At 33.7% G+C, this 12,144-nt stretch overlaps 1 protein-coding gene across 1 annotated transcript; it reads right to left on the minus strand.

Moving 5' to 3' along the window:
* Positions 1–4,243: 4,243 nt before the first annotated feature.
* On the minus strand, positions 4,244–6,211 carry LOC149535559 (7-deoxyloganetin glucosyltransferase-like). Its single transcript, XM_089806610.1, has 2 exons — positions 5,506–6,211; positions 4,244–5,417 (listed from the first exon to the last, which is right to left on the minus strand). The coding sequence occupies exons 1-2, from the start codon at positions 6,014–6,016 to the stop codon at positions 4,456–4,458; spliced, it is 1,473 nt and encodes a 490-aa protein (XP_089662736.1). The 5' UTR covers positions 6,017–6,211; the 3' UTR covers positions 4,244–4,455.
* Positions 6,212–12,144: the final 5,933 nt, after the last annotated feature.

Below are 12,144 nucleotides of genomic sequence, written 5' to 3' on the forward strand. Positions count from 1 at the left end.
AGTAGGGTCATTAGCTTATTCATTAGGGAAACAAATGAATCAATTTGGTCTAGGCAGGAACATGATCAGAAACATCAAATGACGAGAAAGTTAAAATCTCATCATCTCAAACCTCTTCTAAGGCATTGACACTAGCATTTTTAAGTTCTCAAAACAAGAAGAGATGTGGGAAAGAATATATTAAACAGAGTATGAGAACATCCAAGAGAAGTAGACATATCCAAAATACAAATTCTAAGTAGGTAGTGGTTACATCAACGCCATGGAAATATGCATTAGAGGGGAAGATTCTAAGAGATGATTTTATAGATTTAAAGAGAGAAGAAATGGTTGGTTTTACATTCCCTCTTCTTGGGGATGTTTCTAGAAAATAATGAGGATTCAATTTCCATAGCCATCTAATTTTAGAGACAATTTGTAAAAACATAGAGTTACTCTATGACCACATCGATTTGGATGTGTATCTAGTTTGCACCAGGCTACATTTGAAGAAATAATATTGGGGCCAATGGAAGAAAGTGAACAATGAAGGGAAGAAAATTTTGAGTTGAAAATATGGAAGTGAGACCCACTATAACCATACTGAACACGTTCCTACTGTTAGATAATGACAACAATTGAAGAAAAGAAAAAAAAAACAAGATTGTGAAAAAAATCATTTTTCTATTTTAGAAAAAGAACAGTTTTTATCTTCAAAGGGAAACTTTAAGTTTTTGACGAATAAATCGAGTTTTATTCTATGTTGAGAAGTTTTTCTCTTATCTTCTAGAGGTTACATATCTTTCTTCTTTGTGAAGGCATAAAAAATATCTGAATAGAAATATTGCAACAACAACTGTGAAGTTGAAGATGTAATGAGTTTCTTCTGAGCAATAAGAATACCAATACTTGCCCGTTGGATGTTTTCTTAACATATTGTCAAGGTTTTACCAAGTATATCTTTGTATTGTTATTTATTTCTCTTATTGGTTCTTTGCATCTAATTTGTGCTGTAAAGTATATTATTTTTGGTTAATGCTTTCGCTTCCATAACACCTGCCAGCACACATTTTAAAAAATAAGTGTAGAGTGAAATGGATTTTGAGTTCCTATAGATTTAACTAGGACAAAAAATAACTGTGAAACCATTTTTTGCTAAAACCATTCCTTGTAATGGATGAAACCAAAACATTCTAGAAACCCATTCTCTTGATGCAAAATTAAATGATACCATCATAATGGTAAGAAATTCTTACCTATAGCTTTGCAAACCCCACTTCCACATCATCCATGATAATAGGAATTCTCTTTAAACTTTGACTGATTAATAAACTAATTTATCCTCTCACAACTATCTCCTGTTGAACACAAAATAGATTACCATTTAACAAGATTGGGATCTTGAGAGGTGAGAAGGTGAAAGGTTAAGATTAAGAGAGGGAATGTTGAAAAGTAAAATTAAGAGTTAAAATAAAACAAAAATAAGTTAAATGATAATAAATAGATTAATTATATTGTAAGATTTATCTTTATGAAACGTATAGAATTAAAATTATAACATAAATTAAATATTTATTTAATCAATGATGGGAGAGGTTAAAGAATTAATTGAATAATTTATTTCATTTAGTTTATACAAGACTAATTATTAAATTATTAAATAAATTAAAACATTTCATTGACTAAGAAAGAAAAATTATGGGCCATGATGTGTAACTTACAATTTTGATAAAATCAATTTATATATATTAATTGAAATTTCTTACAATTGATTAAAATTTGGGTATTTCTTTTGCAAGTAGATTTCATGTTTGAAGTGATATTTAACTTATTTTTAAAAAGTTATAAATAATTTTGAATCAATTTTTCCATGAAACCAATTTGTTTAAATTTTTATATTTATTTTCTATAAGGAAATCAATAGAACCCATCCTTCAATGAAATGAGTTGAAGATCCCACAAGATAGTTTCATGGTTTTATATTGAGATAAGAACAATAAATAAATTAAAGATAATTTGATAATTAATTTGATGTTAGTTCCTCTATTGAAAACATTTAGCTAAGAAATTGAATCTATGATAAGATACATTTATCAAGATGTATCTCAAATTATGTAAGAAATTAAAAAATATAGATAAAATATTTCACATTCAAGTTTTTCTAAGAAATTAAATGTCTCATAAGATACATTTATAAGAAATTAAAATGTACATTAAATATTTCATATTCTTGAATTACATAATACAATTGAATGAAAACTAATAGTGCAACCCAAAAGTAATTATTCATGCTTTTCATTTCTTTTATTAGTTTTGAAGATTTACACTAGCTAATTTTTTCATTTTTATTTTAAATAATTCAAGTTAGATAATGCTCTAAAGAACTGTGCACAATGTAGTGGTGGCATAATGAGTACAAGATCTTAAGAATTACTTAAAAACAAAAATCGTGTCAAGAAAAAGTAAAACAAAACAACGTTATTCAATTCAATGACCATATTGTAGTATAGAGTTGCACATATTCAAATTCCAAAATGGCAAAATGAAAATGTGAAGGGCAAAGACAAATGAAATTTAGGGTTTCATCTTATTTAACAAGATCGATAAGAAAGTTAAATTAGAAAAATAAAAATTGATCCACTCTAAGCAGTTATGCAATAGTAGGAAGAAAGTAAAAGTGGATACCTAAGTCCTAAATATGCTAGAGCCACTAATCCAAAGGAAGCAAGCTTGTCCAAAATATCTATTCAACCTAGAACGAGAATTATTGTTTTTCAATATTGACAATGTGAGAATTGCTACTTATAAGGAGATAAAAAAATTTATTTTTACCTTATAACACATACAATTTAAGATCACATGATCTCACTTGACAATAGAGAGTAGGTGACATTTTCTTCAATTGTGTCATCTTATAAGGTGTGAGTATGAAAACATATTTTGTTCGGCACAAAGATTCATATACCTAACTCTTTAAAAAGCCTACACCTCATGTCATGCAAGGAATGTCTTCGAGACAAGTTCTATTCTCTATAGGTATAGCATGTTTGGGAAATTGCAATAGTCGATGCGTAGGCCGCTAAGTGGAATGACAATTGTCATGTTTAAAATTTTAACCTAATGTTTGTACAGAGAAAAAAAGACCAATAAAAATAATAATGACCAATGAAAAAATAGTAATTTTTATATATGAACTAAAATAATTTCTATGTTACTCGGGGATGTGTTTCCACCCCTAAACCCGAAGTTTTCGACATAGGGATGGTTTTAGGGATTGGGGGATGACAAGGGACATTTCCTAGATGTCCCTGCCTAGAGAAGAAAATAGGAAATCCATCCTTGAAACTTTGAAAATGGTTAATGAATTTTTGAACCACATTGACCGTTTTAAGGGCTTTCCTAAAGTCTTGGGGACTGCATAAAAAGTTTCCTATAAAGAATTATTAAACTCAAAAAAACCATTTAAACATAATTTTTGAGTCATCTATAGGCCTAGACTTGTGGAAGTCAATTTTTTTATAAAACGAATGATTAGGGGCACCAATCATTGTATCTTTGTTTTCATTTTGAGGCTTGGGATGATAGTGATAGTGACTTTGATATGGATGATTAGGGGCAGCTGCCACAGTATCTTTGTTTACATTTTGACTTTGATGTTTCGGACTTTAGAGTGTTTTGTCTTGACATTATATGATCATTGATACTTGATACATTGACGAAATGATTAATATGATCATTGATAGACTGTAGTTGATACTTTAAAGTTTGAGTCTTTATCTTTTCAATGTTTCCATTTTATCGAGAGTTCATGTTTTTCATTCTCTTATTTGATTCATTTCATTGGTACTAATGGTATTTTAAGTACTTAGATGATGATTGAAAATGATGCTATTTAGAATTTTCTATGATGATTCGATTAGATGCCGATTGCTATGCTCTATGAACATTGATGAATCGTTATTTGATGAATGAAATTGATAATTTTAAACTATGTTGCTATGATGAATGTAGAATTGATATATATATATAGCCGTCCCCTGCCGTTTCCTAATTTGACAAAATAAAAAAAATCTTGAAAACTTGTTTCCTTGTCCCCCATCCCCTTGTCTCGAAAACTTGAGATAACATAGAATAATTTCATTAAATCTTTCAAACTAAAGTCAGAAATGTTATAACTTAAAAAAACACGGTTTTCCGTAAATGAACTAATGCAATGAAAGAGGTTGAAAACTTTAGTCTGCGAGGGACTGATAATTGAAAACAGTTTGAAACCCTATGAAATGAATATATATTTATTTTAACTACTATGATTGTCAATAATAGTGGATTTCGAATGATGCACCCAACTTTCCTGGTGTGGATAGGGACCATCGAATTCCATGCGTGAATCAAAGCCACAAAAGCTTGTGAGCCTCTTTTCTTATAACAGATTATGGCACGTGATATATACAACATTAAAGCCATAAAAACCTTCATTTATTCTAACTCAGAATTGGCTCTTGCAGTCATGTCCTTAGCAAACCTATCCAAATTTCGATAAGAAGAACCCCCTTCCATCACTGCCTTGGTAGCTGCCTCTTTCAGCCGTGCCGCACTCCTTCTCAATTCCTTTCCTTGGGGATCTTCCATCATCGCTCTAACCACCTTCTCCACCTCTTCCCACGGTACAATACCATTTTCGTCTTCAACACGAGACTCGAAATCCATACCAATCTTCCAAATCTCTTTGCAAAATCTACAGTTGAGAAACTGCTCTGCCCCGAGAGGCCATCCAATGACAGGCACTCCCATGCTTATACTTTCTAAGGTGGAATTCCATCCGTTGTGGGTCAAGAACCCCCCAACAGAGGGATGGGAAAGCACCTTCACCTGAGGCGCCCACTGCACAATCCGTCCCCGCTCCCCAATTCGTTCTGCAAATCCCTCTGGCAAGACTGCCGCCTTTCCCTCGGCTATACCTGGCCGTAACACCCACAGAAAAGGCTGCTGGCTGGCCTCTAACCCTAGAGCCACTTGGTGCAACTGCGCCACCGACATCTCAAAGATGCTCCCAAAAGACACGTACAGAACCGATGAGGACGCTTTTGTCTGAAGCCATTGAAGGCAATCCATGTCCTCTTCCCAAAGGCGGGTATCAACACTGACAGAGGAATTAGTGGATTGGAGGAACTCGGGGAGGAAGAGAGGGCCGATGGGCAGAGCAGGGCAACCGTTGCAGGAAAGTCCCTCGGCAGCCTCGGGGCCTTCAAGTTCTTCAAACACGTTGATAAGCACATAGTCCGCCTTGCTCTGAATCTCAGATTCGTACATAATCACTTTGAACAATGAAGCGGCCGTGTCTTGAATTCGGAAGACAGTGTGAAGGTCCGTTGGCCATAAAGCTGGAATCTTTCCCGGAAGACAACTGATAAGCTTTTCCGGCCGCCGCGCCTCCTTCACTGCACACCACAAGTACGCTACTACTAAATAATAACTACAGAAACATGCCTCCCCCCAAATCTTCCATCAAAGTTTAGATATACTCACCATTAATTGGAATGTATCCCTTCTCCATAAGCGCCCGAGAATGTGAGAGAGCAATGGCGGCGGAGGTGCAGTAAGTCCAGAAAACGACACGAGGCACAGCTAAGGAAGTGGCTACTTGGAGCGTACAAGACATGAAGCAATCGCTAACAATACAAGTGATGGGCGGGGTTTCGTTGGCGGTGCTTTGCAGGGTTCGAACCATGGCAGGGCCTAACTTTTGCGCGGCCAGGAAATACTCGTCAATCGATTTTATTCGTCGATGGTCTGGAGGGTGGTCGTCGGGAACAGCCAGAAATCGAATCTGAAGGCCTTCCTGCTGCAACTGACGGGAAACCGCCGCGGAGTCGTTGGGATTTTGGAAAATCCGCTGGTCGATCCAGTCTGTGACGAGGAAAGTAACGAAGAATCCTCTGGCGGCCAAGAGCTTGGCTAAGTGCATCAGCAGATTGACATGGCTTTTGGCAGGAAAGGGCGCGACTACTGCGTGTGGAGGACGTGGGGTTGAGGCCATTGTTATGAAACACAGCGACGACACCCGAACACAATTAATGGCAAAACGCTCTAAATCAAGATGTTTTTATCTCTCGACATCGATATTCGAATCATTTGCATTGGCATTTATGGAAGATCTAAGTCTAAGCCGTCATTTAGAGTCGGATCATCGAACCTTATCTTGAATTTGCTTCTGTGGTCGACAGCCGATCATCGACTCCAATGATTCACTGCTAAGGGACTAATAAGATAACTTGAATTGCTTCTGTGGTCGACAGCCGATCATCGACTCCAATGATTTACTGCTAAGGGACTAATAAGATAACTAGCACTTTCAGAGGTGCAAGGGGAGTCGATAGGGTTTTTATTTGAAAGAATAAAAGAATAATTAACCATATATGTAATAGAACGAAGCGTGTAAAACTGACATTATATAAATATTTGTTGTATCATTAATAAACAAATAGTAGATTAATATTGTATAGTTTTTGTCTTCTAGATTTTAAAATGCATTATATATCATTAATATGTCAATATTTGAATCTTTTGAAAATTCAAAAACAATTCATTTTTATGTCTCATTAAGATTTTTATAAGAATTTTTTATTTTTATATTAATTATATATTACAAAATAATATATAAACTCATTTTAATTTGTAATATGTTTTAAAAATATTATAAAACAAATAAAAAATTATAAATATATAATATGATATTATATATTTAATTTATATTATATTATATATTAGTTATGTATTGAAAAATATTATCATTTTCACCCAATATTATAGAATTAAATGTATTCAATATTTATTTTATTTTATTATAATGATTAGTTTTTAAAAATACAATCTAGTTAAAAGTTTAAATTATTTTATCAACAATTTGATATAAGTTATTAAAGTTAAGTAACGTATTTATTTTTAAATTAAAATTATATTTAAATTTATTAATGGAAGCAGTAAGTCATTATGTGACATTTGTTTCCAATTTTATTTCAATATTGCACAAGGGCATTACATTGAGGTTCTTTGCCACATCATGGAGAAATCTCCTCACCTAAGTTGTATTATATGTTTTCCTTATCATTTTAAAAATTAATGACAATACAATTGCATTCCTTCTTTATTGCAAAAAATGCAAGTAATGTATATATTTTTAAATTAAAATTATATTTAAATTCATTAATCGAAGTAGTAAGCCATTATGTAACACTTGTTTCCAATTTTATTTCAATATTGCACAAGGGCATTACATCGAGGTTCTTTTCCACATCATGGAGGAATCTCCTCACCTAAGCTGTATTATATGTTTTCCTTATCATTTTAAAAATTAATGACAATACAATTGCATTCCTTCTTTATTGCAAAAAATGCAAGTATTACCTCCTAGTGATTATAATTGTAGTTATAAAGTTACATTCAATCAATGATTTTAGTTTTTCATTTCTAATGTTTTATTAGTTAATCATGGAAGCTTGAACCACTAGAAATGTAGGGTGTGGGAAGAAGAACCATGAGTTTAGTATGATTGAAAAGATTTGTGTACTATTTAGTAAGTCGTCTATGTATAAGTACTACAATAACATAATATTTTATCATTCTTATGATATTTATCTCTACAACCACAAGTTCATTCTCTATGGAAAAGGGTTTGCTTCAATGGTGGAGAAAATCCTCTCAAAATTTTTGGTGTATTTCTACCTTATTACTCAACTTCATCAATTGATAAGTAGGACATATTTTCCATAACAAATCAAATTATGATATTCTTATCAAGATTCAACTATGTATATTTTTAACCAAACTATGATAATAGAGTATGATTTTTCTAGGCACGAGAATCATTTTGTAGCATGGGATTGAGACATGATCCATTTGGTAAGTATATTATTGGAAAAGTGTTTGAATGAATAGGCGGTACAGTTATTTAGGTTGTTGAACTTTTGATTAGTTAGATCAAATATAGAGTCTAGATGTAATGGACAATTTTTATAGTTTATATTTTTATATGCATATGAAAGCTCAAAGTAATTCCATGGGCATAAGCCCATGAAATTACATCTTGCATAGGAAAATATTTGTGCAATGATTCAAATCTATTTCTATGCTAGAAATTTATGCTTCTTCCTTTCAATAGAATCATGGTTTCTTATATTCTTATGTAGAGACATGGGCTAGGGTCAAAGGGGATGGTGCCTCTTGTATCAATTGTGAGACCTCACCCAATCCGCCCTAGTAGAGATGACATAATTGCATTGTGGTACTTTTAGTTTGGTATTTTAATATCTACATTTTGATGACCCACGTTTATGTTTGCACATTAAGGCCTATATTATATAATTAATGATTCTGTTCATGAACTAGACCGTTTCTATTGCTTTGATAGAGGCTAAATTGTAGAAATGCTTGTAATTCATTATTTATATTTGCTATTTGGATATTTGACATTATTAAAGATCTAGTAGGACAATGGCTTACTTTATCACTTGATTTTGACACTTACAGTAGTGTTCTGCTTCTACGATATGCACAACAAAACTTATATTGTGAATGGAATAATCGAACACATATGGATGCAACTTAATGACATGATAAAATTAGATTATAATATGATGATTACGATGATCTATGATACGTAGATAAATGATAATTTTACTACAATGGCTTATGATGTAAGTGCGGATAAATGTTAATTTGATAATGATGATTTAAGATTTAATGCGGTATGCAGATAAATGTTAATTTGATTATGATGAGTTATGATACATAGACATATGTTGACTTGATTTTGATATGTAGATCTTGATATTTTAACATTTTGAATTATTTACTTGAAACGATTAGGAAAGGAAATTTATTTGAATTATGTTAATAAGATTATGTAACGATTGAAATTATAGACATTTATGATATTTATTCATGTAACCTTCTTGGACTACTGATGCTCGAGTTGAATGTGCAGGAAGTGGAACCATGGATACTTTGGGGGGAAACAAGTTCCAAACCTTTGTGAACACAGTTTAACCAAGGCGAATCTTTGGAAGATTCAAAAAAATGCCTCATTGTGAAAATGTGTTTTTTGTAATGTAACTTTGTTTGCATGAGGAAATGTTTAATCATAAGTTAGGTGCATTAGGAGTGTGTCATGGTAATTTGAATGTGCTTTATGTGTCACTTGACACTTGTGAATTTTATATGTGATTGATGTGTCATTTTGGGTTGGACCATGGTGGCAATTTACCCTAAAACTAATTACCCTATTAATAAGTAATTTAAACCCACTTGACAAGGGAAGGATGGGTCTCAATCATAATAAATTCGAATTTGGACTTGACTAGGGTTTTGAGGGGTCATTAGGTGATCCCAAAGTGTCTTTTAGGTGAAAATAAGTTACCCATGTGATAGTACATCATGTTAGGGACCTAATTTTGATCATGTGAGTGCCTAGATATCCTAGGAGGCCCCTTTACCCATGCATTCTTCCATCAATTCGAATTTGGAGTTGTCATATGTGTTTTCCCCATGTTCCCACTTAGTCAAAAATAGAAAAGTTAGAGGAGAAAAGTTTGTAAGAAGTAGTGGCTTAGTGTTTTTGCTAAAATAAGTTAGTGAGAAGGCTTTATTAGAGGGTCCTGGCCAAACTAGTGGGGTGTCTACCCACTCTCTAATTGTAGAGACTGTTGGGTTTTGGAAGGAGATTAAGGGAGCTCTACTACAACTATCCTTACCATAGCTTGGACCAAGGTTGGTGTCTCAAAACTTGTTCCTTCTCATTTCTTGCTTTTAGCATGGTTAAACAAATCTGCAAGTGTGAGAGTTCATTAATAGAGTGTGCATTTGCATTGTAAATCTTGTGATAGGGATCTTTGGGTATTGTGTGAAACTGTGGTGTTCTTGTTGCATTATGAGCATTGATTATGTATTGTGACAATGTGAGAATGTGTGATGTTCTTGTAAAATTCTTGGTTCACCTTCTTGGTTTTGTTTTTGTTGGAATGGAAAGTGAATGTGTTTTGTGCTTTTGGAGATCATTTCTTGGTTTTGTTTTGTTGTTCTTCATTTGTTTTGTTGTTGTTCTTGTTGAATGTGGTTGTTGATTGTGATTATGGGTGTGAAGGCTTCACTCACCCTTGGGAGGGTAGAGAAGCCTTGGGTGAAGGGCACAAGTTGGGCTTGACATTGCAGGTGAGAAAAGAAATCTTTTTCTTTTACCTCATGATGAGGTTTGTTATTATCATGGAGCATGAGCTCCATCATGGCCATGAATCTTGTTGTTTGGGAGGTATAAGGAGGTTTGGTGGATGAGGAGAAGATGGTGGTTTGAAGGCCTTGAGAGGCAATCTAGTGGCAATATGCTCTTTATGTTGTGATGGCCTTGAGAGGCAAAATGCATTGGCAATATGATATATATGTTGTTATAATTTCTCCTCCTTGAAGAGCCCACCTTCACCCAACGTTTTATGATTCCAATGGTGAATAATTGTGCAAGCCATGGGAGGGTTTTGATTGTGTTTGTGATGTGTCTTTATGTAGAGGTTGGTGAAGTATGTGTGTAACCTGTTTGGTTCTTGTTTCCCCTACTCGGTGGGTGGCTTCATAGAAGCCTAGGTGGGGAGGTGAGCCTCCATGGTTCCAAGTTTTATGTTGTTTTGCAGGTTATGTGAAGGGGCATGTCATGAAGTATTGGGGTTTCTCCCTTGTTCAAGTGGAGAAGATCTAAGTGTGTAAAGAAAGTTCAATGTTCATGTCTTCTTAAGTGGATATCATTTTGAAAGTCTATTGTGTTGTCTCAATGTAATGTAAAGATATTGTGCCATTGTTACCATATGAGAAGTTTTACATATATAATTGTATTGTAGTTTCCGTAACAAGCATCTAATTGGATTTCATTGGAAATAATTTTATGAATCATAACATTTTTAGGAAGGATGTAAAGGAAGCTTTCTCTCTCTCTTTAAGGATAACTTATACTCAAGAAATTAACCATGCATTGTTGGTATCTTGCTCTTTGGAATTTATCAATTGATTTAAGAGATGGTATTTAAAACAGATTTCTCATAGTTATTCTTTGGGAAATACGAAATGTCAGTCAATTTTATCAATGGAAGAGAAGAATTAATTAACTAGTTTGTGTTTTATCTTTTTCTAGATACATTTCATGGATTAATATTCATGTCAAAGGTGATTTTGAATGGAATTGCTTATTATACATCTACATTGCAATTCTAAAGAAAAATAATAATAATAATAAATCACCCATTTCCAAACCAATAACCTCATTATTCTAAAGGAAGGAACAATAGATGAGTCTCCATAAGAAAGCATGCCTGTACATGCATTTTTAGTTTCTAGAATTTGTATGGGAATTAAGAAGTGTGACTCTTAGCTAATACAGGCCAATATAATAATATAGGAATAAGCTTTAGTACCCCTAGTAGGAACCTATGAGTTAAGGGGATTACCATATGGATTAAAAAACATGTGACTCCCTTACAACATGCTAAGAGTTGTACTAAACCCACTCATAACACTTTCAAAAATGATAGAGAATAAAACAATTAAATAATCATTAAACATAGAATGCAAACAAAATAATAAATAAATAAATATCATGACAAATCCTATTGGTGACCAATCCTACCAAGGCGTCACCCTCAGTATGGTCAGATCAGCCCAAGGGGACTTGCAAGAGTAAATCCGTGGGACTCACGAGATGAGCCTTTCCCTCCCTTGGATCACGTGAGCACATGTCATAGGTAGACTTGGGCAGTGTGTCTTCACTGGGCGCCAACATGGGAAGGACTTCAAGTCAAGTCCAAAAGTTTAGTTTTTTTTTAATACATCAACTTGAAAATAGACCGCCCCACCTTCATAGGCATTTAAGATGGCATGGGAATTGGGGCAAGGCTGACATATGTCAGATTTCCTAAGTACCTTGTTCCCCACTTTTTTTTTTTCCTTGGAGTAATGGACGCATCATGTGTCCTTGCTTAGGAATTAGCAATTTAGGCATGGAACAAATTTGTTTTGTGTAAATTAGGCATTTGAAACAAGGGTCCTTGGATGGGACATGATAGGTAGACATCTAGGGTGAGGGTGATAAAGTTTAAAGCCATGTTAGGAGTTGTAATGGGGTCTTGATAA

The sequence above is a fragment of the Cupressus sempervirens genome, chromosome 10 (assembly GCF_028749045.1).
Source record: "Cupressus sempervirens isolate cs-2001-9-10 chromosome 10, ASM2874904v1, whole genome shotgun sequence".
Lineage (NCBI taxonomy): Eukaryota > Viridiplantae > Streptophyta > Pinopsida > Cupressales > Cupressaceae > Cupressus > Cupressus sempervirens.

Excerpts from the sequence above, each read along its gene's own strand:
- LOC149535559 (XM_089806610.1), bottom strand. The coding sequence starts at position 6,016 with ATGGCCTCAACCCCACGTCCTCCACACGCAGTAGTCGCGCCCTTTCCT. Across the intron at positions 5,418-5,505 it reads GGGATACATTCCAATTAATG|TGAAGGAGGCGCGGCGGCCG; the intron begins GTGAGTATATCT and ends TGTGGTGTGCAG.